Source organism: Numida meleagris, chromosome 1 (assembly GCF_002078875.1).
Source record: "Numida meleagris isolate 19003 breed g44 Domestic line chromosome 1, NumMel1.0, whole genome shotgun sequence".
NCBI classification, from domain to species: Eukaryota; Metazoa; Chordata; class Aves; order Galliformes; family Numididae; genus Numida; species Numida meleagris.
In genome coordinates, this window is record NC_034409.1 from 97,506,375 (window position 1) to 97,533,492 (window position 27,118).

At 33.7% G+C, this 27,118-nt stretch overlaps 1 protein-coding gene across 1 annotated transcript in view; it reads right to left on the minus strand.

Moving 5' to 3' along the window:
• TMPRSS15 (transmembrane protease, serine 15) overlaps window positions 1-27,118 on the minus strand; it is a 308,179-nt gene that overhangs the window by 16,662 nt on the left and 264,399 nt on the right. Inside the window, exons 22-33 of the mRNA XM_021403493.1 lie at window positions 23,247-23,355; window positions 21,169-21,278; window positions 19,685-19,822; window positions 18,295-18,444; window positions 15,744-15,846; window positions 15,162-15,312; window positions 14,274-14,415; window positions 8,037-8,126; window positions 6,620-6,745; window positions 6,022-6,153; window positions 3,756-3,866; window positions 998-1,130 (exon numbers count right to left, since the gene is read on the minus strand). Coding sequence (XP_021259168.1) covers window positions 998-1,130; window positions 3,756-3,866; window positions 6,022-6,153; window positions 6,620-6,745; window positions 8,037-8,126; window positions 14,274-14,415; window positions 15,162-15,312; window positions 15,744-15,846; window positions 18,295-18,444; window positions 19,685-19,822; window positions 21,169-21,278; window positions 23,247-23,355 — 1,495 coding nt within the window. The remainder of the gene's footprint in view (window positions 1-997; window positions 1,131-3,755; window positions 3,867-6,021; window positions 6,154-6,619; window positions 6,746-8,036; window positions 8,127-14,273; window positions 14,416-15,161; window positions 15,313-15,743; window positions 15,847-18,294; window positions 18,445-19,684; window positions 19,823-21,168; window positions 21,279-23,246; window positions 23,356-27,118) is intronic.

Consider the following 27,118-nt stretch of genomic DNA (forward strand, 5'->3'; position numbering starts at 1 on the left):
TGCAATGAGGATGTGTGCATCTGATATGTATATAAATGCAGTACTTAACCAAAGGAAATAAGAATAAAAATAAAACAGCACATATTCATTAGATGATTAAAAATGCTTTCAAATAACATTTTGTCTTTTTTCTAAGCCCTCCTAACTTCATCATTTCTACAATTAATTTATGAGACAGGCATTTGCAGGCATCTTACTTTCGTTAGAGAGCAACATAATAAACTGCAAGCTCAGAATTTCATTTGATTATTACTTGGGTAGATTACATTCCCTAAAAACCTCAGCACTGTAGAAAAGACATTTATTATTCATTGGATGGCAGTGAAGTTTCATGCAATGTAAGTGGGGCCAGAATTTGGGCCATAAATTTTTGTAAAAATACAACACTTCTGCACTAAACTCTGCTCACCTCTTCCCTGGAAATTCTCCTGAACAGTAACAACTGAAGACAAATCTGCTTTTTCAGTCACATGCTTCCCTCCTTCCTCCACCCCAAACCACATGTCAAGAGAAATAGTTTCCTACCCCAAGAGCTCATGTTTAATGATAGGTATGAAATGTATTAGGAGCCCAGTTACAGGATACTCAAGTGGTTGTCTTGAATTTACTTGAAATGAACATCAGCATGACAGTAAAGCAGACAGGGCTCCTGTTTTCTCCAGATTTAGTTTGTGCTGTTCTCGCAAAAATGAAGACATAAATGATGACACAGTGATAAAAGACTAATGCTTCCACATGAGTCTCACAGTGTTCTCAAATATGTATGCTTATCTTCTGTATTCAGAGTTAGCAATACAGTGATGAATGACATCAAAGTAAGCACTGTGACACTTACAAATTTGTTGGCTGATTTTGAGCTTCATTTACTACAGAAAAGTGTATTGGTTTGGGTTTTTATAGGTGGTAACAATGCCGGTGAGATTGTAAGAAAAACACAAATTCACAAACTCAGAAAAGCTTCAAAGAAATTACAAGAGCATTGAATATTTTCACTCACCCTAACCCCAGCTGCTGGCAAACACTGTCTGAAATCTTTTCATTCCAATCATCTGCACATGCCAGGTGCCATGCCTTCCCAATCCTGACCTGTACCAGTCCGTTGGTGCTTGCAGAACCATTAAGCAATCTCACTGTAGACCAAAATAGACAGAAGCATTTTAGACAGGTGATTAAAATACAAAGCAAAACCACCACCAACAAAAAAACAATGCAGTATGTACAGATTTATTATTGCCAGCAAAGAACAAAAGAAGTTAAGATGTTAAGATGCACTACAGCAGTAATAAACCCACCATGTCAAGGATGTTGCATTCCTACAGGAAGGAAATGTTATCTTCTTCTATATTTCTGCCACAGGACAGTTTCATAGCCTGTGTTTTGCAAGTGTCTCATGAAAAGACAGCAAATAGTACCTTTTCCATCTACTTTAACAAATGTTTATTCTTAGCCAGCACTATGTAATTTCCAACTGCGTGTGAAGCTTTACCTATACAATGGTTAGTAACAATGACTGGAAATGAAATTTAAAACCAGAGCTGTCAGAAAAATTGGATTTTTCAATTTCAGTTGCTATGAGACCTTTCACTTTCGTTGCAGCTTAAGATAAAAAATAATAGCAATAAAGCTCTCTGAAAACCAGTCTTTCCATCAGAAGTTTTTCCAAAAGAGAGTATTCAGAAGACAAAATTGTAAAATCATCAATAATGTGTTGAAAAATTGTATGCTATTGGCATGGTGACTGAGGAAGTTAAAGTAGAAGGTCATCAGAAACCCATCTATAACACATGAGCTACAACTGCGTTTCAAACTGGTAATAATTATTGCCAGCATGAAGTAAGGAAAAAAACATGAGGTATTTGTAATTTACTTGTTACTGATTTTTTTTTAAATTAGCTCTCTAGAAAACTATTTTCCACTGCTTTTTCCATAATTATTAAAGCCTACCCAAATAAAATAAATACATTAATTAATGAATAAAAATTTAGGAATACCTGTTTGAAACCCAGAGCACATGAATGAAGTGATATTTAGGGATAGATTAATGGTAAACCTCAAGCACACTAAATTTGGGAGCACCATTAAAATTCTCAGAATTGCTTGCAGTGTGAGATTTCTCTAAATTACTTTTGACACCTTTCCTCTCTCCTACTTGAAATAAAATTCCTCTTCCTTTCTCCTCATCAGTTCCACATTCATCTCCAAGCACACTTCTGTTAAGCAATAAGAGACTTACTGAGCACTCAAAAAATATCTAATTCAAAAGTTCATATAGTTTAGAACTTTCCAAATGAAGACCTATGCTGTGTCTTTCCTTTGCAGCCCTTGGGGAGATTCAGAATTTGGGAGTATTTGAAAATGGCAGTTTGTCTAGTTTAAAATGGTATGTATGATAAGAAACTGAAATTGGTTCTCAAAAAGGAGCAAGTATTTTGGACACCGAAAAGACTCAATGTGATGGCATCTAATTAAATTTTCATTTTATTTTAAAGATTAGATTGATTCAGCCAACTTTTGGATTAAATGGGTTTTTGGAAACGATTCTGCCAATCCTTTAATGTGAGGTAATTTGTTAAGAAGTAGTAGACAATCTATGGCAAAATAAATCTTTGGGAAAATGTACATAATGTTAACGTAGGTGATGGTAACTTGTCCAGATCTTCTTTAGCAATGTCTGGAAAAAAAAACTTTCCAGGTCCTCTTTGCTTAAGAAGAAGCTGAAGTGAATTTTATTTTGTTCATTTTAAAAGGTGGAATATCATTGCAACAAAATAGCTATAAGCATTCATATGAAGACTGAAATTGGGCATTAATACATATATAAATGCATATAAAAGATGTTGAAATCGATAAGAACTCTCAGCATACATCTAAGGACACATCTGAAGCACAGAAGTCCTCCTTAAAACAAAGGCAGATGATGATGTACTGAGCTTAAAAGCCTGCTTTAAACTTTCCCATTAGTGCTCTGTAATACACTGTCAGCAAAGCACTTTGTCAGGAGCAGTAATTTGGTTTCTGCTCTAGGCCCAGCATGATTTTAACATCAGTTTTACATTTAAGTTGTTGTTTAGGGAATATTATTTCCATGTTATGTGAAATGAAGCCATATGTTGTATGCCTAAACTTTGGAAACGACCATTTTATTAGAAGATTAAGCAACAGTAGCTATTGCTTTCCCTGTTGTAGGAATCTGCACATTCACAGTGAGTAACAGATGCCACTTTTGCAGCTGTGCCATGCCTTCAACCTATGGCAATGCCTGCATAAGTTGGAGTCCAAGCAGGCTGGAGAGTGCCATGTGCTGCAGTTTGACTTCCCACTCACAGAAGTACTTGAGAGCTTCCATCAAGAAGATTTAATCCTTACTCCACACTACTAGCATTTATACTGCTGTTAATCTCAAATTAACTGCAGGAATAAGTGATAACATTTGGAAATATGAAGTGGATACACAGGAGAGCATGTAATGAGTTTTCATGTTATTCTGAGGTCATTATAAGCAGTCACAAGTTTAAGCACAGAGTAACTTCCTACCTTTACCAGAAATTTCCACCAGATTACATACATTGGCTCAGAAATGTGATTTTGCTTTTCTGTTCCTGACAAAGCCAACAGATACTCTTGGTATGATCAATTTGCATGTCTTGCAATGCAGTTGCAGTTGTTTACACAAGCTGTGTTATTGTGCCTATTTGCCTAGGTAACACCTACGAAATATACATGCATCCTTTTTCTATGTATGAAAGGAAACTCACTGCACTTTGCTTCATCAGAGCCATCTTCACACTGAGGTATCTTATCACAAAGGTTATCCCATGGTACGCACTCTCCACCTCCACATTGATATTCTTCAGGTGCACAAGTTCCTAAAGGAGAACAGGAAAGGAAAATGTAACTGTAATTACTGGGGTAGGTTGATATTCAGTGAAGATCATCCAGTTTACCTGAAAATAAAATTGGATGAATAGGACACAGGACTTTTTCCTAATGCCTTTCTGCTTTAATTCTCTATTCTCTATTTCCTTGCTTCCACTTCTGCTTTATCTCTTTTTTAGAATAAAGACTATTTTCAGATAAATTGAAGGAAATACATATCACATATAGAGTAAATATAAAGCTATAATTCCTTCTGTGTCCAAAGTGTATTTTTAATGGTGTGATTTATTCTGTGGAAGTCTTATTTAAAGCAAGACAATTGATCGGCTTCTAAATTTTTAATATTCACGAAAAATTATTCATTTATCAGTCAGAAGGGACTGTTGTGTAACACAGATGCAAAAGAATATGATTTCTAAACACATTCACTGGCCACAACTGATGCCAGATTTTCCATAGAAATTATTTTGCATGGCTAGATGAGAACAAGATTTTCAAATCTGCCTTTTAAAAAATTATATTGTATATTACAAAAAAGTATTAATTGTCAAATTATGCTTCCTTATCAAAATCTCAATATTTCATGGAAAAATAAAACGTGAATAAAAATCTGCTTTTCTTCTAAAATTCACTTAATGGCAATGCTTTTATCTTTGGGCCTGCAGGCTAATGAAATTAGTATGTGTCCTTTGGCTGCAAAGATCATGAATAAGCATAATTCTTTTGGAAACAAAAACCTTTTAATATATTTAAGCAGAACTGGTGATAGCCACTTTGAGAACTCTGCCTCACTAAGCTTAATTCTTATTTTATAACAAAATGTGGGCAAAGGTTCGTCTTTGCTGACCCATCTGAAGAAGTCTTAGCATGGTTGGGCTGAATAAATGTGATAGAGAAGGAAGAAAGAGAAGCAGTAAAATGGGCTTATGAGCATGTAAACCTGCATCTCAGTCTTGTGCAAGGGCAGCTGATTTTACTACAATAAATCAGTGGTTATGATTTTTCAGATATTAAGAAAATTAATATCTGTGTTGCTGTCAATCTGTAAAAGAGCTGCAGCTAGTTAACATGCCAGAAGATACTTGTCTTTCTGATGCTTAAAGACAGAAAAAGTGTAGATTCTTGTTTTCTTTCTCTTCAAGCAAGTGAATGGTACTGCACAAATCTCTGAACACACTGCTTTTCCGTTCTCTTATTTCTGCTGTGAGACTTCCATAAAGATAATACAAAACCCTTAGTTAGTTTCAGTAAGATTTGTTCTAGAGATAGTGTAAGGATTTCTCCTAGTAAGAGTGCTGCTGTTCCACACACTTTTTGGATTTGGCTCAATTTTGCATCTTTTTGGAGAGATGATCACTGAATTTTGCAAATGACAAGTCTAATTGCAGTCCTCAATAAAAACAGAACTATTTCAGCAGGGGACTGACTAGGACCAGAAGCACTGCTGTCCAAATGTATAAAAGTACCTTTTCCCAGATCTTTCACATATTAAGTGCACCGTCAGCAAGTTTACAGAGGACACCAAACTAAGTGGTGCAGCTGATACAGCAGAAGGAAGGGATGACATCCGAAGGGACTTGGAGAAGCTTGAGAAGTGGGCATATGTAAACCTAATGGGATACAACATTGCCCTTGGGTTAGAGCAATCCTGGATGTGTGTACAGACTGGAAGAAGAACTCATTGAGAATAGATGTGTGGAGAAGGATAATGGGATCCTGGTGGATGAAAGACTGGCCATGAGCTAGCAGTATGCATTTGTTGCTCAGAAGACCAACTATCACACCTTAATGATATCACTGAATGAATGACAAAGTGATTAAATGACAGAGCTTTCATAAACATTCATTAATATTTGCCCTCTTAACATTTGAAAGGTTTATCAGCCAAAATAATGAGTCACTTTTTTTCCCATACTATTGCAAAGAATTGGAGATGGTACAGATACTGATCAATAGGTCACTTTGTAAAGTGACAAAAACATCACTTTTCATTCTACAAAACATGAAGTGCAGATGGATAACTTCTAGTCTTTTTAACTTTTTGCTATTTCTGTTGATTAAGGACAGAGGGTTACCTTCTACTCTACTCTTCAGTGGTATTTCAACTCTGGTATAACCTCCTAAAGGAGGAGATCATACACTTACCTAGATGGTAGCCAGTAGTAAAGTTTGCAAGAAATCCTTTATTTGTTGCAGACTTGTCCGTAAGAAGAGTTACTGTCATCTGGTTTGTTGTAGAGAAGACATCTGGCAATGGGTGGTTTCCCGTATAGACAGCTATTCTCCAGGAGAACATGAATACATTTATGTTATTTTGTTATTTATTTCCAAATGTTTTAGGATTCAATGCAAATACTGTTACTACATGAATGCAGTTATTTCCCAAAACTAAATGCAGTAGGATTGCTATGACCAAAGCTCGACCCCTAATTTGACACAACAGTACAGAAAATAAGATTTGACCAAGATACGGCTGTGCTTTTGTTTGTCCATGAGTATGAGCAGCCTTATTAACTGAGAAGTTATTTTCTTTTGGATGTATGAGAAGCTGAGTGTTTACAAACATTTTGGAAATGCAGTGTCACATATGGTATGTTATCTCAAGTTTTCCTCCTAGTTTCTGAGACACATAAATCTGAAGAAATGTAGAAGAAAGAGAGAATTAATTTCCTTTACATTAGATCCACCAATTTGCTGGAGTGGCCTGATTGCATCCATTTTACTACACATCAGTGTTACTTGCCCAAAAGTAAGGAATCTTGTCCTCTGCCATCTCTGATTTCAACAACATCATAAATATTTTCCAGATCAAAAACCTGAAAATGAAGTTGAATGTTTTTTCCTTTCTCAGCATTTAAGTACCATACACCTAGAAAATAGTAACACACAAACACAGAAATCACCTGATTGCTTTTTCGAGTTTACTGTGTAATTTTCATGTTAAAGGAAAAAAATCTCAACAGCAATATTCAGAATCAGCCAAGAGATGCGGAAGTTTAAATCTTAACTTTAAAAGCAACTTATGCTGTCAAGATCTAAAATTTCACTTACTGTGGTTCTCTAAAACACCTTTGAAAATTGAATTTAAGCTTCTAAGACAAACACACTTGCATTTATTACCATTCATGGCATCTGCACTTTTCTCTGACATAAAAAAGGTAATACTTTTGTAAATGTGAAAACGTGACAAATAGTTTTGTCATCTAAGCCTTATGCTATCTGATAGCAAAATAATTTCTATCATCCTCCACAGAAAACTGCCGTTCAAGTCAGATCTCCTTTTACAGAAGAAGTATTTTCCTCTCTTTAATCCACCCTTACCATATTTATTCTATGTAAGTGAAGATAGTATGGAAATCCTGCAAAGTTAAAAATAAATAACATAAAACACTTTCCTCACTTCACAGAAGGAAAAATATTTTCTCGCTAGTTACAATCTCATCTAGGAACTTGTGAAATTAACAGCAGGAAATGAGAGCCATATCTCAAATGGGACAGAAACACAGAATAACATTTTTTTGGGATTAGCATCACAACACAATTCTACAGTTAAAGGTGAAGTAATGAATAGTTGAAATTTAATTAAGAAGAAAATGCAAAGTTCTCTTCCTTGCTTCATCCATCAATTGCACATGGCATATCACCTTGAAACATTTTAAGTCTATTTTTCTTTTTGGTTTTGCCAACTCTAGCTTAATCTATCTCAAGTAACATTAGTAGAATAATGCTGTCTTTTCACCAATATGTTAAGAAACATTCAATAGAGAAGTTCCAAAATGCATATATATATTCTTTCACCTTAAAAAGGCTGACTATTTAATAGAAGTGACCACCAGGCTATTAACCCAGCAAATACATTGAGGTGAAATGCTAAAATGTAAAATTTCAGGACTTCGTATATTGTATTGACATAAAAATATTTGACATGAAAGATGTGATGCAGCTGGCCTGTCTGAAACATAATTGTTATACTCATTATAATAATTTTTAATCAACTGGCACAAGATTCCTTAGCTCCTGCTAAGTGCCATATAGATAGACTCCAGTTAAAAGAGCCCACTGTATTTAGCTAAGATCTTTTTTGTTTGGCAATAGGAAAGCACATTTAGAACCGTTATACAACTAAACTTTTCCTGAAGACTTGGAGAAGTATAACTTACAAGAAGCTTGATTAGGATAATTGTTTGGAAAATTTTCAGAGCTGAATGTACTGTTTGGCTCCCAGAGCTCAACTGGACCTCCACAGTCAGCTGAAAAAGAGAACATTAAATAAAATTAATCTATTGCCTTACTTTTGCAATCAGTTGTCTTCAAAGATAATTTGGAAAAAGTAATTTTATGAAGAAGATATTTAATATTACCACTATAAGGACCCAACTATTCTGTTATTGTTATAAAGCTTGAACAATGAATTATGAGAAGCCACCATCCCAGTAAGGAGCATTGGAGAAGCAAGGTGTGTAAGAGCCTCACTGTACTTATCAGCTACAGTGTCTAAGTCAGACTTGCTGACCCATATAATTCATGTCATTTTGTTACCTACAGCTACAGGTCAGTGAAGTGCTAGTGGTAAGGTGTACAACTGCATTCATGATGGTGTTATGAAAAGTCATTCTCCATGTAGGCAGTGGAAGAACACAAATTCCTTCAGCTGGTGATTACTGGTCTGCAAACTGTACACGAGACAGAAAATTGGCCGAAAACTTTATAATTTACTAGTTAGTTAATATAAAAACTAGAAAACAAGTATGTAAGACAGGAAGTCCCCCACTCCCTCTCAATATAAGAATAAGCACATATGCTTTGCATATTATTTGATTACACTTTTTGGATAATTTACAGAGATACTAAAGCCTGTTTTGTCAATTATAGGAAATACCACGTAGCAAGTCCATATGGATCTATAACGGAAAACATTAGAATTTATCAGAAAGCTTCTTGACAGCAAAATTTTATCTGAAAAAATCTTCAAAGAATTCTAAAAAACTGCTCGAATCTTTACCTTTTTGCAGTTCATCTTTGGTAAGAAAGAGCAGTACATTTTCTGAATCCATAATCTTGTAAATTGTATTGATTATTGTCAATAATACTGCAACTACTACTGTTTAATTCATCAATTAAATATGAAACTTTCAAGTTAAAATTTTATTTAAAAAAATATGTCTATTAGCATATCGAATATTTTCCCCATTGGAAGAAAAGTGATAATACTGATTTGAGACATCTTTGAACTTTAAGGAACTTAATAAGGTAAAATGGAACAAAACTTTCTAGCATAATTATAGAATACAAATCTGTAGAGATTAAGTGCAAGTTTTGAAAGGAGAGAACTTAGAGAAATACTAAAAAGGTTTGCACAGGTACACACTTTTCCAAATGCACTCTAATAAAGGAGAGAAATCAAAATGCTGTGCAAGTACATCTATAAAGAGATGATTTAATGTGTCATTAGTGATCCAGGCAACAATAACTAGCATACCCAGTATTTATATACTGTATGAGAGATTTGTGACAGGGACAATGCTTTTTTTTTTTAGAGCTAATTCCAATATAAATCATCAATATCTAATATTTATCCAATCCAATATAAATGTTGGATGATATTTTCTATGTTTGGCCTGAAAATATATCTTAATAGCTATCTAGAGGTATGACAGTAAAAAAAAATGGTAAAAGCACTTAGAGTATCTATCTTATCTGCTTTGATAACTATGATGATCCCTTTTACCCTACTGATACACAGTATACAAAAACTTGTACATATTCTGTAACAGAACATCAAAAGATTGACTACAATAAGATTCATAATTTCCCTGTAAGGCAATGTTTTTAGATACATACTCAGTTGAGTGATTGAACGTATAATACATGATAAGTGAGTACTTTAAAAAGATATACTGTCATTTTGAGTTCATTAGGAGCGTAAAAGCTTTTAAACCTCTTTAAATGGTAAAAATAGGTATCTGTTTTTTCCTTGAAACAACTTCTCCAATAAAAGAGATCTTTATCCTTTATGTGCATAAGCAGATATATGTAAAAATAACATTTATTTAAAAGCAAATATTTCAGATATACGTATGTACACATATATCCACTCTCACACAAACACAGGTAATTAACTATCTTTTATACACTCAGTATTCTCTTTCAAGATATAGTAAATAAAGTTGCTTTACATCCAAAATGCGTATAATTCATATCTCAAAATTTTACTTTAAATTAGGAAATGTTATTTATGTTCATTTCAGCTGCACCATCATAAAGAAATCTATTTTCCCACTTTAGCTGCTCTCAATTATTTGTTTCAGAAAGAAACACTATTCCTCCACCCCTTTCAGAAAATAGAAGTAAAGGCAGAAGATTTCTAACTATTTTTAAATTTATTTTTATTCCCTTAATTAAATGTTATTTTGTTAGCACAGAATTTGGCTAAAGATTGCTTCCGTTATGACTTACATATTGTGTCTTGATATGTCTGTCATAATTACATACTGAGAGGCACTAGCAAAAGGACCTCAAAATCTACAAGTCTTACTGAGTTTGACAATTGTATCTCACTGGGAGGAAGCTCCACTAAATACAAGGAAGATTTGAACTTTCTCACAACAGCCATCTTACAAAACTTTAATTAGACTTCTGGCAAGATAAATTGAACTCTCTGAAAGGAAAGGAACACACTAATATGTGTTACGTTTCAGCTGTATGGGTCACAATGACAGCTAATTTCTCTAAGTACCTTTAACAACAAGAAGGGCTAAACTGGCTTTTGTTATGGATTATTAGTTCCCATACAAAGAGATACAGAACTATTGTGAAGCTGCACAAAGAATCTATGACACATAGCCAGTATCATCTGATTACATAAGCAGTGTAAAACAAACTTTCTTAATAGCTGAAATTTGGCAACTTATGATGAAATCTGATATAGTGCTGAATACATGTAAGGCACATCGATAATGATCTTTTGTCTTGCATAGAAAAACAATGGAAGCAATTAATTTTAATTATGCAAAAAACTGTTTTAAAATAAACATGAATTTATATGGAGTTATTCTGGATTGTATGCCAGATGCTCATTAGAGAACCAAACAGTAATCAACACCAATAATCTTGCTTCTTTCCATAATGATGGATTTTCTCAGCACTGTAGAAAACAATATATGACCCTTCCAGAAAAAAAAAATCCTCTGAGCTTTTGCCAAAACATTAATTTATATTGACATGCACATTAGAAGTGTGGAATCTACTCTGTAATTTCCACACTGTGGTTTGTATTAGGAGACAGGTTATAAATGAATATGAAGATTAAAGCAATCCTTGCTTTAGAAGAAAGTGTAAGCCGACAGTCTTGTGTAAATGACAAAAGGAAATCCAGCTTTCCTACCACGCACCATGGCAAAGAAAATTGACTTTTCAATGTGCTTTGTGGCACTGCGAATTATGCCAGTGTCTCTCACTGAAGCCCTATGTTTAGCAAAGAAAATTGGCTCAATGCAAATTCTTTCATCTCTTGTTTATAGATGCGACATTTGTAGTGAAACTGTCAGTGTTAGTAAAGATGCACCACATCCATCAAAATAACATCATACTTCTTTGAAGATGATTTATGATATTGACATTTTTCAGCAGGTTACAGGCAGCATATACGTAGCTTGCCTCAACAAATTAAGAATGCAACCAAGTTAGTTTTTCCTCAGGAACTGCTTAGATAGCACTTTTGCATCATATTGAAGGACAATATGGATCCTCTCATCCATTTTATATGGAGCTATACACCACATGATCACTTCATTCTTAAATATTCAGGTCTCAACACAATACTTTTGGGTTGAGATCTATAGTCTGAAAACCGTTTTTCTGGCATTTTGACAGCAGCACTCAGCTACAGCTTACGACAGAGACTTTCTAACATTTATCATTTGATGGAAGTTAACTTACAAGGTGTATTTACTCACGCAACCTGGAAGAGCGCTGGAGGTGGCATATATCAGCACATCCCAACAGTTTTACTTTAATGAAAATTGCAATCTAACTCCAAAACTTACCTTGCTCACCTCACTGAAATTACTAGTGTTATTAACGTTTTATTTTGTTAACAGAGACATCTTTTTGCACTTTACATCCCTTTTTCATAACAGAGTTCTAAAACTGAATTTTGCTCTTACATTTAGAAGATTTGGTTTCCTTGCCTGTTCTTTTGCAGTAGATTTAGAGGTGATAGATTTGATAGGATCACAATATTAGTATGTAGTTTTTCAATATGAATATAGTGCAAATAGTCTTTTTCTGTTATTTTAATTTTAGACTTCTATTTGCTGTGTGCTTTGAAGGAGCAAGTAGCTGTGCCTTTTAAGGGACAGTAAAAATAATAAGAGGCTGTTCTGGAACATATTTGCTGTTTTAATAATTTCAAGCCTTCTGTGAATATGTCTTCTCTAGAAGTCTCTTTTTCCCCAAAAAGGTTCATATGTCTCTTCCACATTATGTTGCAAAGCCTCATCAAATATTTTAATTTTGCCACAACCTCTTTTCATATTTGTATCAGTTTTTGCTTTGAATGTATGTGGAGCTGGTTACATTGTATGGAAATAATCTTCATTGTTTTACATACATTTTCCAGATTTAAAAAACCTGATGACTACAGGTATTTTTTCCATATTTTTCCGCAGTGAGATTCTTCTAACTGGCTCTGTGAAATTTATTTTTTGTGGAATCTTAAATCTCCATTTTTCTTTAAAAGACTCCACAGTGTGATGGGTCTGAAGCAAGATGTACGTCTGGATTAATATATGTAGAAACATAATTTCTCATATTTCATTAACTTCCAATTGATGTGGAGATGATGCACAAGGAAAATCAACGCTCCTCCAGTTTCTGAGATTCAGAAGGGAGGCCAAGGAGACAGTTATGTGAGATGAAATGAAACTCCCCGTAGCAGGGAAAAAGCCTCATCCATTGTTACTAGAGCAAGCAGCTATTCATCACAGGTAGATTTAGCAAAGCAAGACTGATAAAGTCAGGATTTGGTTTTGGCACATTCGTAATTTATGCAAATATTGAAACCACTTATTATTTCAGGCAGAACCCTCCTCCCCCTTTTTTTTTCTGTTTTTCTAACTCTGTCTTTTTTGTTTTCCTACTAAGATTTTTTACAAACCAAATACTGCTCTCTTTTTCCTTTTTAATGTATTGATATCTAGAATGAATAACATGGCCAAATGCATATTGGAAAGACCTCATTCACTGTGAGCCTTGTTCCAGATAATACTTCCATTCTGGGTATTAAACAGTCACATAGATCATTCTTTTACTCTTCTGGTACTACTGTTCTTTCATTCCCTTTAAGCAATGGATTCTTCATTGCGCATGTGTTCTCAGAACTTTGTGAACACATGCTGTTGAGACCTCTGGAGATATCACGATGTGACTTTGCAAACTCTTATCCCACTACTAATCACTTATAATTTCAAATACAGAAGTTACAGTCCTCCTCTTTCTTTGTTCTCTCCACTTCAGTGTTGTCCTGGAAGCTTTACTAGTTAAAAATTTGAGAAATAATTTCTAAATTCTTTACTAATGTACTAAGCCTGGCTGGGATGGAGTTAACTTTCTCGAAAGCAGCCCATACAGTATTGTGTTCTGCACTTGTAGATAGAACAGAGTTGATATTGCACCAGTATTTTGGCTATTGCTGAGCTGTGCTGGCACATCATAAACGCCATCTCCACACCCCTCCAAGGCCAGTAAGCTGGCAGTTGGAAAGAGGTGGGGAAGGGACATCTCAAGGGCAGCTGAGCTAAACTAACCAAAGAGATATTCCATATTGTATGGCGTCACACTCAGTAACAAAAACTGGGAAATGGGCTGGTGGGACTCTTGTTATGAACACATCTGTCCATCCGAACAACCGCTATGTGCACTGAGACCCTGCTTCCCAAGATGTCGCAAGCATCACTTGCTGATGGGAAGTAGAGAATGATTATTTTCTTTCTTTGCTTCTTTTTCTCTTTTACTTTAATTAAACTGTCCTTATCTTAACCCATGAGTCTTTTTATTTCATCATCCTTCCTCCCTCTGCTCTTTTGAAGGGGAGTGAGATAGCAGTTTGGTGGAGTTTAGCAAGCCATCAGTGTGAAACCACCACAACTTATCTTTCACTCTTCGAGTTTTGCAAGATAATGTACTGATAGCTTAAGCTGTGAATCTACCAGTTCTATTGCTATGAATGGAGTCGTGAGCAGCAAACCTTATCCCTAACAACTATTTTGAAGTTAATTTTATAATGCTGGAGAGAAAATTTTGTTAAGATGAAGGAAGTTTATTGGAAATTTTGAATCACTGAAACACAAATACAGGAATAAGAACTGATAATCATCAGTAGTTTAGTGTTTACTTACTGGGAAATGAAGGGGTAGTAGTGGCAACTGGAAATGCAGTTGGCTCTACATAATTACTTTCATTACACTTTCCCTCTGTCAGGCTAATATCATCCAAGGCAATCTCACTTGGAGCAATCCTTGTAAAGGCCTCAAATATAACCTGAAATTCATTAAAAAAAGAGATTTTTTTTTAACTTAATGAAACACATTTCATCTTCCTATACTAGACATTTCAGTCTTTCTTGAATGCTCATTTCCACTATAATCTGAGCTGGTGCTACACTCAGAGGTGGGTATCAGAGATGAGACAGGATTCCCTGCAACACAAATGCCTGCCATGCAAACATAACGGATCATTCTAAGGAATACAGAAACTTCATATGTGATGAACATAATTTGAAACTATTCCATAACTTACTTATAAATAAATGTAATTTTTTATACACAACATTCTGTATCACTTATCAGTCCAAACTTTATGATCTAATGTCTTATCTACATGAAAAACTGCATTTTATTTGATGTTCTTTTGGGTGTTTTACAATATATGTATTTAAAGAAATCCTGCTGCCAAGGCATTTGTGCAAAAGCGATTTTGATGTCTTTTAAATACATGGTATAGCTATATAGTATATATAAGTAAAGTATTATAACTCTGTTCTTGAGATCCCAGAATGCACATTTATTAGAAATTTGATGCAGCCAGGTCACAGACATATTCATTTCTTCAGGCCACTACATCTTTCTGATAGCATTTTTGCATTGATAAAAATTACTACAGCAAGATAAGCCATCAAAAATACCTATAAAATAAATTTGGAGCTGTGGATCATTGGGTTAATTTGGAACAAAACTGACATCAATTAAACTAAACTAATTAAATAAAAGTCTGAAAGTTTAACAAACCTTAAAATCAGATGTTTCATTTAAAGTTACTTGTCCATAAAGCCAGTTTTTTCCATAGTTTCCTTCTTTCTGGAAAATTATCTTTTCCAGACCATATTCATTTCTTATGCTAATGCATAAACGGTAAATGTTAGGACTGTACATGTAATACCTAGAGGAGTAAAAGCAAAGTTTTCTATTTTTAGAGTGAAGTGACATTTCATGGAAAAAATATCTAACTTTTTAATGTTTAGAATTTCATTTTTCATGATTAAAACTGAAAGCTTTACTTGGTATTTTGCCACATTTTCTGTGGATACTTGGTTAAGCTTCATTACAAAAACTTTTCAGGGATTCCTAGTATTTCTGTATAGAAATAAATGCTGGGTACATGGTGAAAAGAGAATACATAAAAGCTAATTGCAAGACTCAAAACTATAATGGAGTAAAAGTTTCCGGATTTAAGACTGGTCATGGAAGTCTAAACAGATGTAGGCTAGTACACTGACTTGAACTAATATATATGAAAATAATTATTTGGTTTTATTCTTAAAGTATATGTTTAGGATCTATATATAATACATAGAGATTACATAGCACTACCAAAAACTTAGACAAGATGGATTTGAAGAGAACAAAGGCAAACTTAGAATTCGAACTCTTCCTTCTCCAACTCCAAGTCCTGTGGGTGTTGAAATATAGAATCCTGCAATATAATGAGCACATTTTAGACAACGTAGAACTTTCCTTTCTCAAATGAGAGCAAGTTTTTTTTTTTCTGTTTAAAAATAGTATTAATAGTATCAAGCACAAATATTTCTAATGGATTTAAATATTCCTGACACAGTAGAAGTGAATAGTCAACAACATTAAAATAAGCTTTTAAGGTTGTTGGACAGTCCTCAGAACTAGACATGAGATGAGAAACTAACCCTTCTAAAGTCTGTGGGAGATTTGCCTTTTCTTCAGTAAAGACAGGAATTAATTTGAGTGATTTCTGCTTAGTTTACAAAGATGTCACCCTGTTTGGCATTGTTTGTGGCTTTGCAGAAGAATTTCCCAACATGCTATAGTTTTTACCCACATAATAATGTGAGATATGAGATGTGTCTTGAGGAGTGAGGGAATCACTATGTGAACATTGTGTAGCATGAAGAAACATAATAAAAAAAGATACAATATTTGGAGATTATTTTTTTTTAGCCTTCTCTGAATTAATTCTTTGCAGCTGGGAATTTGAACTTCCTGCTGCAATATGGAAATATAATATGATGCCAGCCTACAGAAGCATTGTGGTTTGTCACAAGAAAAGTAAAAAAGTAAACAGAGATAAAGTCCTAAAATAAGGCTTTTGCCTTATTGAAATCTTGGCTGTAATTTCAGATTTTATTCTGCCTACCTGGCTAATACCTATATATGCAAATATTACATAGAATTTACAAATAATTATAATTAATGTACATTACACCATATTGTTATTTATACCTCGAAGATTCAATTACATGAAAAAAATAGTGTGAAATATGAATAAATTCCTGAGTTGCTTTAGAAAATCATACATCAAAGATAACTGGTATCCAGAATTCAGAAAATAAGCATGGCATTCTTATTTAAAAAATGTCTTTATATAGCTGAAATGACAGTCCTCTGTCTTTATTTCATCAATTTTCTGAGCATTCTGAATCAATTTAGGAAATCTTGTCCAGTAATGAATGGCATTTTTCATTAGCACTTCTGCCATTAGAATATTTGTTACATTGCATGTATTGTTTTTTTTTTTTTTTAATGAAGTATAATGCTGTGTAACACAATCAAATGTGGACAAAAAGTGAAATGAGTTTAAGCTTAATCTAACCAAAATAAATAGTTTCTAATGGAGGAAGTATTATAATGGTTTGGTTTTGAGGCTCGATAAGTGTATTTAAATTCCTCTGTTAGCAGCAAACAAAATGGAGAAACAAAAGTACACTGTCTATGTAATATCTAGATATTAACACTGCAGTTTACGTTTTCATTTCAAAAGCAGGTATTAGAAATGTTAATATTCAAAATGAAAGTAACATTACATGTAGTAACATTATATACATCAGCTTAGTCCTATGACAGTGAAAGAGAAAACATCTAGATATATTAGGATTTTTCAAGAAAACTAGACATCATAGTCAAATGTCTTAGTAAATACTACATTCTCTCACTTGATTTGTACTGTAGGAGTTGAGTGGGAAAACAGGATTCTGAGGATTATTTAGAAAATGTTCATTCACTCAGAGAGGGGAATAATTTGTATGCAATAACATGCTGAATTATATTTTTCCTTTCCTGTGAGTATATTTTGCCAGAATAATCTGCAGTTTTTCCAGTTACTTGTCACTGGATTATTCGTCTTGCATATCGTACATACGGTCATTGTGAAATCCAAATTACATTAACTAGTTTTAATCCAGCTGACTTATCAGCTGAGCTAGATTGTTTAGTTTTCCCGTTGAACTAGAAAAATTTTTGGATCCAAATTCTGGAAAAGCACTCATGGTATGCAGTGAAACTCCGATTCCTATCAGAACTGTCTCTTTAATTAAAATCCACACGTGATATGATCACTCTTTTAATTAGATTATTTTGCTATAGATGTTGCTGGAGTTTGTTGTACGTATGTATGTTGAAAATCAGTGTGTTTGGTGTGTTATTGTAACTAGGAACACATAAGTCCTATGTACCACACAGGTCAACCTTTTTTAAATAAAAATTTTTCTATGACTGTCATGATGTGGACAAGGATGAAAAAGAAGTAATTTTGGTAAAAAACTTAATATAATTTTTCTTTTCCCTAAAGTAAAGGAGGATTTTTTTTGACCTATAACACTGTTGTATAATAGAAATATATTTCTTGGACTTTGAACAGTGTTAAAAATCCTCAATACCTCACACTTTCATAGCTTTATATATTTCTTTATTTCTAGTTTTGGTTTTGGTATACTTACACAAGATGAAAATGAGTTGCATAAATCTTTTTTTTCTGGTAGCTCTGACTCATTTTTATGGCAGAATAAAATTGCATCCCGATAACACCTCTCTGAAGAAAACAGCTTAGACTGATACAACATAAGCTAAAATAAGCTTTTCCTTTAATCTGAAAACAATTTGTATGTGACCTTACCTGACACATTGCCAAATGTATGATCAAAATCAGGACCACTCATAAAGGGAAAGGTAGGGCCCTGATGTCTTTCCCAGTCTAAATCATCATCTAAATCTTGTACCCAGAAACAAAAGCCGTCTTCAAAAGTGCAATTGACTCTCTCGAAATCTGTTAATAAGAACCTCTAGTAAATAAAAATGACAAATATATTAAATATTTTCTCAGATTTACATAAGAGTAGGTGACGAAGAGTGTAAATTTTCAAATGTGTTTGATTGAAAATAGGAGCCCATGGTGACTCTCTTCTAAGAAACATCATTACTCACTGAAACGTGTATTTTTTATTGTCAACAATTCATTCTTACTGAAGGTGTCCTAAAACCTGAAGCTTGCATTCCTTTATCAAACTTCTTTCCTGATCCTTTGCCAATAAGTGGTGGGGGAACAAGAAGGGACACCTGTATGGCTGACCCGAAAGAATAACCCTCATTTTGGCTGCAGTCCAGGCTGCTCCAGCTGAAAGGGTTTCCTATCAGAGCCACCAGCTGTAAGCTCAATATGTAAGTGCTGTGCTTCATGCACCAGGAATGTCCCTTTCTTTGTTCTCTGCTCCTTCTTTGATCATACAGGTTTGCTAAGACAACCTCATCGCTTTTCTTCCCATAATTTGCTCTGTGTCTTTTCATGGTGCCTTGAATTTCAAATCACATGACAAGAATTTACTGACACTTTGGATGTCTTTTTCCGCAGCATATCTCTTTCTAGTCACATTTCCTATTCAAATTCTGCTCAAAATTTAGCAGCTGAAGCAACTGTCACTTGCAAAATCTGCATCTAATTTTTTTCTCAACTACTGAAGTACCTCGGAGCATGAGTTGTATTGCTGCATTTTGTCACTGTAGACTTATTACTTCTGGATTTTTTTTTCCATTATCTATTCACTGAAGCAATATTTTCCTGAATTTTTTTTTTTTTTTTTTTTTAACCACTTGGGACTGCTACTTCTGGCAATGAGATAGGACATCAGAAATTCTGGAGAGCAAGCACTGCCTGGAGATCACAAAATAATGATTAGTATCGTTGATCACACTGGGTTTGTTAATGAATAAACTTTCTGTAAGGAATGTCAAGGAAATACAGCCATAGTTTTATTCTTTTATTTTAACAGCACAAGCTTTGTATGCTACGTCCCTATTGCTAGATCCAGGCCTGTATGCCTGTAGACAGACATTTTGAAATCAATGATATGATCTGTAAATTATGATGAAATTTCACAATGTGGGCCAAGGTAAAGGACTGAGGCTAGGAAATAGTGCTTCCCTTTCCATTTCACTTTTATAAAACTGAAAATATATTCTCATCAAGCATTCCAGACAACAATAAAAATAAAACAAAAAAGAACACTTACTTTTTAGTTCACTTGCATTAAATGTAGTATATGTTGCATTAAAGCCATTGTAGTTTTCAGAATAATCAGATGTAAACCTGGCTGTAGCCTCATGAGAAAAAATGTGAACTGTCTCAGGAGAAGACCCTGAGAGAGAAGCTGAAAACAAACAGAAAGTAAATTAGTCAGAAAGAAATCAATCCCTTGTATAAAGAAATCCCCAGCACTGTTATAATAAAAACGCTATTGAGTTTTAAAGAATACTCTCTCTTGTATTGTGATCCTGTCTACAAGACCTTCGAAACCCTGAAGCCATTTAGTTGTTTGGCTGCCATATTTATTCTGCATATCCCCTCTGACGTATCTGCCAATATGGATATCATCAGCTAGTGGAGAAACATACTTTATACTACAATATGATTATACTTTTATTTTGTCATATAGTACCCATATATTCAAATCTATAATCTTCATATACATACTTATTATGCTGCAGATTTTCTCAAGATTTACAGATAATACACTCTGAAACTCTGTAATAACAATACTGATTATATATATGTATTATATATACTTCATCTCACAGTTAAATAATTCGTACATACTCTTACGGACATTCAAGAAGTAAAGAAATTTTGAAATTAATGTAAAATTATTTTATTTACTTAAATGTAGAGTCTACTGGAAATGTACCCTTTAACTGCAATGTTTTACAAAACCAACTGAAGGACAGGCTTTATGATTATCTTTACATCATTGCACTATTACCAGTCACTCTCACAGCAGTCTTTAAAAATGTGCAAGTTAATGGTTGCTACAAATAGTATTACTGAAGCAATCTCTCTCATGGAAATTTAAATCCCAAAGTGGATTTATATTCAGAGCAATACTGAAGGAGTAGAGTTTTTCCATTCTGTATTCCATGCCTTTCACTACTTCACATTCCCATTCTCTCCTTGCTTCTGAAAGTATGAATACATAATGAAGATCTTTCTGACTAAGAAAGACTTCTGATCTAGATATTTATCTTCAAGTACATGTATTCCATCTGTGATGGAATTCATCTGGATAGACTGAGTCTGGTGAAAAATGGGCAGAAACCTAGTTTTCCAGAATAGAATATATAGAGAAATTAGTTATCTATCTTCAATGTCTCCAGGTCTGAGTCAGTAATTTCCAGAGAGTACCATAGTACTCATCCCATCAGCTTCAGTTTAAATGCCTTATTTTTATGTCACTGTGGATGACATTAAGGGATCGGGCACTGGTCAAGCTATTTTCATTGTTCAGATAAGACCTTTAAAAATTGTGGTTTCTTACATGTTAGGTAAGCATTTATATGTCCATTTCATAAGAATGGTTAAGTATTTTGAGATCAGCTGTAAAAGGAAAACTCTACACAGATGCATTCCTTCACTTAAACATACACATGCTTTTTTTCAATTCAAAATATTTTACTACATAAATTCAATTAATGGGAAAGTAATAGCTGAAAAATACTTTACCTCTTAAAGTCTTGTTTTGTCCTATACCTTCAAAAATATTTAAATTGTCCATAAATTGTTCTGTATCAAAAGAAGTGAAGTTCACTTTAATGGATAACCCTTGAGGCACCCTAAGATAAAAACAGAAATGGAAACCAGAAAAAAAAATTACTGTAACAAATTAATTGTATGCTTGAATAACATTCAGTTCAGAAACAAAGTGAAATCAAGATAATTAATCAACATTAGTTATTTGGATAACTCCTTGTTTGTAGAATTGCAGATGGAAATGGGCATTATACTTTTGTAAAAGCTGAGGTATTCCTGAACTCACTGGATTCAAGTATATTTTAGGAACTGAATCTTTTAAAAATTGAGAATATGATATTCAGTTGGACAGTTGTTTTTTCTCTGTGGCTCATTAATTTCAAATCCCTTTTTAATACATTATTGATAAATAACATCTAGCTGATCAGGAAGAATTCCCTAAGTCAGAGAAGAAGTGTGATGGTTTCAATATGAATAGCAAGACATCAAAATCTTTCTCTCAGAAAAGACAGATGTGAATCCTTCTTGTAAATCCTATTTTATCATGTGGCTTTTTTTTTAATGCCTCTTTAAATTTACATGAAGATTTGAGGATCTCAAAAACATTGTCTGAGAATGTTATCAAACCTAATCATGATCCAGTAAGTTTAAGAGCATTTATTTTAATAAAAGTGTAAAAATTGCTGTGCTCTGTTTTTACTGAAATTATATTCATTTAGTAACTTATATTTAAGTAGATATACTTATGGTAGTACAAATTCTGAAGCAGTGCTACCATGCTATCACAATCAGTTTATTATATTATTTGTTGATTTCTGGAATTGAGAGAGACACTAAAGATTTTTTTTTTTTTGAACAGCAATCGGCTGGCAAATATTTGCAAGTTTTTTTTTTTTTTTTTTTTTTTACGTTTCTCCACTGGTAAAAAAATGATCCTTGGTTTTAAAAGAGTAAAACATATTCTTGAAAGTTAAAGGGGAGCTAATCTTTTAGGGAAATACTGAATATATTGCTCTGACTTTTGAAAGGAGAAGAAATTACTTCTTCATTCATGGAAAAATTAAGAGGGCTGGAAGTGTAGAATCTACACAACCTTGTATTTTTCTTGTGACACACTATATATTAAAATCTCTGTAGTGTAAGCATTGGTAAATGGATGGAGTAAATGCATCAAACAAGAAAAATGATGACTTCTTCCAGAAGTGTAAAGGTGAAGATGAAAGGACCGAACAAACTCAAAGACTAGAGCTGTCAAAGGAACCTCTGGGAGGGAGAATTTCAAATCTTACTCAATTTTCAAAGTATTTCCTTAATCTCTTTTGAAACTCTTCTACCAAACTAATACTTCTCAGAATCAAAAAATGGCTGTTATTATAAAGCCATCATCATAATCACTGCTTCTCAATTCAGTAGCTTCTGAACTGGCAATCATTCTGTGGAGCTTCAAACTTCTAATCTCATGACTTATTTTACGTGTACTTTAGTATAGTAGCTGTCCATCCCTGTAGGTGTGTACGCTTGATTAAACAAATTCTACCTCCTTTACCAAGAGCTTTTGTGCTGTTATGATGCTATTAAATGATACATATGAACTTCAAAAATATTCCTAAATTAATTAGGACCTCAAATACAAATAATTCCCAATTGAACTTTGTACCTCTAAATGATGGGAATTCTTGAAAACTCCACCTTTTAAAAATAGTGATGTTTTATAAAGTCAGTACCTAAAGACTATTATATACTATATGTATTGCAATTATTTTGAGTTGTATGATTTACTGTGAACTTACAAATACACTCCTCTACATGCATGTAGCACACCAGATTTATCAAAATCACACATAAGAATTGTCATTATTAGTGTCGATGTTGAGTCTGCAAGTTTTTAAAGAAAAACTGTGTGAATACAAAGGAGAAAATGCTATTTCATATTTTCCATGCTGTGGTATTTGAGAATACAAACAAATGACAGAGGGTTGATGTACAGGAAACAATATCACCTCATAACTGAACAAATGTTAAGTAGAAAATTGTCAGAAAAAATGGCTTACAGTATAATCCATTGGCAAACAATATTTGCATTATACGGTTTTGGATAATTCATAGAGTGAAAAGACCCAAAGGAATCGGTCAGCATGAATTTTCCATCACAAACTGCAGCTGTAAAAATATAATGAAGAGCATTTGTCAAAATGCCATTTGAAAAATGGAAGCAGTGTCAAAGTGATAGGGACCTTAAATACTGGTTTACAACTATTACCTAGAAAATACCTTGTAAGCAAGAATGGAAAGATAAACTAAAACATATTACCATCCCACTCCCATTTCTAATTCCTGTGATTATTTTATCTCAAAGTACTATAATATTATAGACAATTTAATTTTACATTAGAGACAATCCAACTAATCCAAACTAGTCTAAATCAATGTCTAATTAAAAATCTGCAGTAGTATCTGACTAATTCAACTGTCTTTCATTTTACTTTTTACATTTTTAAATAAAGTGTATCTTGTCTTAATATTTACTATCTGCTTCTATTTAAAATGAGGAAAACGTGTCTGGATTATCAGAAACAATCTGATATCATGTTAATGATATCAAGAAGGGATATGGTTGACATTGCTGTCTCTCTTATGATCTCCCTGGTTCCTTACCTTACATGTTACTAATTACTCAAAGAGGTAAGTGGATATTCTGTTTCCTGTCAGCTATCAAGTTCACTCATCTAAGCCAAACCTCCTTCATCACGATGTATTTTTTCAAAATATTTTTATTATATATTAGTTAATTATCATTATATATATATAATATTATTATTATATATTTCTATATTTAAAAAAATCCGTATTTTTAAGCTTCAGAAAGACTGGAAATGTTAATTCATGCAGAGTTACTTCATTTCTGAAGACACTGAAGCACTGTTGAAGCCTTTGCTGCATCTCATTGAACATTATGTTAAGATTCCATCTGGGGATGGTTTTTCTTTAGTTTTTAAGAAACATCGTAGAGCTTTCAAATAATGGTATAATCAGTACAATACATGATTAGCTGAAGAGGTAAAGGACAACTTCATCAATTTGAGGCTGATAACCAGAAATTAGATATAGCTTTTCATTAACATCAGAAATGAAATCATACCTATAATGGCTATTCAAATTATGAATAATCAATCATATTGAAAATTAAATGGAAATTTCATTGACCATAATTCTCCTCTGGGAAATGATTACATAAAATGATAAATTAGTGCTCCTTGTCTGTTCATTTGGTAAGTGTAAAATTCTTTCTGACTATCACTGCAGCAAACACAACATAAAAATCAGACTTTGTTTCTGTCAGGTTCAGTCATACTATGTTAATAAAGACCATGTAGAATGAATTTCACTAACAATTACAAGTCTAGTGAATAAGCTGGGACAGAAACATGTTAGCATGTTCCATTTTGCCATCTTCATGGTCCCTGGGAAGAAAACAGACCACATATGGTCTTAAATACATAGAGAAAGTAGGTCTATGAAAGAAATTTACTGTTCTGTATAATCTTTTAATCAGATTAGATGAAAGTTTTGGATCACGTGCAGAATTACTTTTTCTGTCCATGTGAATACATATGTTCCCCGTCTTCACTAATGTGCTAATATTTACAACTATTTCCCCCAAACAAACCTATTTTTTTACGTAATAGACAGTGAAAATACTATGGATATCTTTTCAAAGTCAGTATTTATAGTAGCAATAGTAGAAGGAAAGAAGAAATCATTAACAAATATATTTAACAGAGACATTAAAAAATGTATCATCCACTAGCTTAGTTTTCAGTTATAGCAGAATTAAACTTTGCTATACTCCTGGGATGAATTTCAGGTGTCAACACACTTATTTGCACATGCAGTCACTAAATGGAAACCAATAGGTATAAGGAACACAGGAAAGGATTGGAAGGACCAGCTCCCTGAACTGGTCATATCAAGCCTACAGATTTCATTTGACAGGCCCTTTCTCTGCCAAGGGCAGTATATTACTCCCTGGCTTTCATATGATTGATCACTCTCAGTACTCTAGTAATGTTGTGAGGTAGGTAATCACAAAATGTTAGCCTGGACGTATAATAATCGCTACGTGGCTGCTTTTCAGCATTGCAGACTAATATTAATAGATGCTGTTCAGACTCCTGCATTTCTCTAGAGACCCTTTTACTGAAATTGCTAACTGTACTTTTGCAATGGCCTTTTGTTACTGCACTCCATTGGAGAGCCAGAGAGAAACCTTTCAAGATAATTTTCGTCAATAAAAGCAAAGAACGAAGGTTTTCGGTTTCTGAGAATGTTAGACTTTCCTGAATTCTGCCTAATACATAAAAAGACTATTAAATTTTCCACTTATATCCTATATTTTAAAACTACTAATGTACTATAAATTCAGAAGTACTTGACAAAAATAATCACAATGGAAAAACGAACTGAGTTGTTTAAAGGATGGCAACTCCTTTGTGTGGAAGAGCACTTATAACAAGAATTATATATCAGCTACAAATCTCATTGTAAGACACTGAAGCACTTCTGAAAATCTAGGCAATTTTAGCTTTTATATGAATGTACTAAGTTACTCTAGGGATGTAACATAAATGAAATATCAAAGAGGTAGAAACATTAGCAGGTATTCCAAACTTGCAAATGGCCTATTGCTATTTGCTCCACTAGTTTTGCAAATTCTGGGAAGAAATCTAAATATAGGAATTTAGAAAACTATCCATTTTTTAGGTGGAAAATTTTTAGACTGAAAATGTAAAATAAGTGTGATGGAGAAACAATTTGTCCTCCAGCCAGAATTGTATTTCTGTAAGGCTATGGACTGAAACTACAAATCTAATGGCAACTGAGTGAATTGCTTGGAAATGCCAGGCATCAGTAAAAATGAACAGGGACAACCAGTCCAGCTCCCTAAAGTGAGCCATAAGCACAGCTCATTCCTTCAGTTCATTCCTTTTATGATTTTCTGCCTATTTGAACTTGTATTTATATTCTGAAATATTTAGCTCAGTTATGCATATTTGTTAGTGACTGGTGAAATGTGGCTATGATCAAGAAATAATATATTCAGTTAAAAGGAGCAGGGCTCTCACAGTTTTTCCAAGGTAGAGAGTCAGGGAGAGATGCAAGGCACGTTGAAAAGTTCTGTGCATAAGAGGCTGTGCCTCAGGCGAAAAACTCTGCTTAAGCACAATTTATACCTTAAACCACATTGCAGCCCTCAGGGCACAGCTTAGTTATGTCAACATAACTTTGACTGCAAGTGGATGAATATCCATGTATGAATATCAATTAAATTCTCCTATATAACAGGTAGGGTCATAATATCTTTCATAAAATATGAGTAGAACTTGTAAATCTGAATCTAATCACTCATAGTAGACAAAAAGAATCATTCTTTATGAGACGTATGTTACTAATTATTAACTCCTATAAGGACTTTCACTTTTTTTATTTAGCTATGTCCACAATAAAAACAAAACCCACCAAAACAGCAAAAACAAATCCCACATCTCAGAACAACAGTAAAATGGTAGAAATGAGTGACCGAATAACTCTTTGGTGCGTTGCTGCCTCAACCCCTGCTGTGGAACAAAGGTCTAGCTGCAGCTTCTTTAGGACCTTCAGATTCCCCCAGTGTATAGTGACCTTCTCATATCTGATCTTGCAGCTGGATGCAGCTGTTAAGATAAATAGAGATTTTGATGTGTTTCAATGGATATTCAAAGTATTTTGATGTCTATTTTCCCAAGAGATTTGACTAAATCTCCATTTTCAGCTGGCTGCAGTCAGAAAAGTGTAGGTAACAAGCAGGTCTGCAATTTATGTTTTGTTCTGAAGAAGATTCCACTTCAGGTAGAAGTTAGTATGTCAGCAACATTCAAATTCAGGC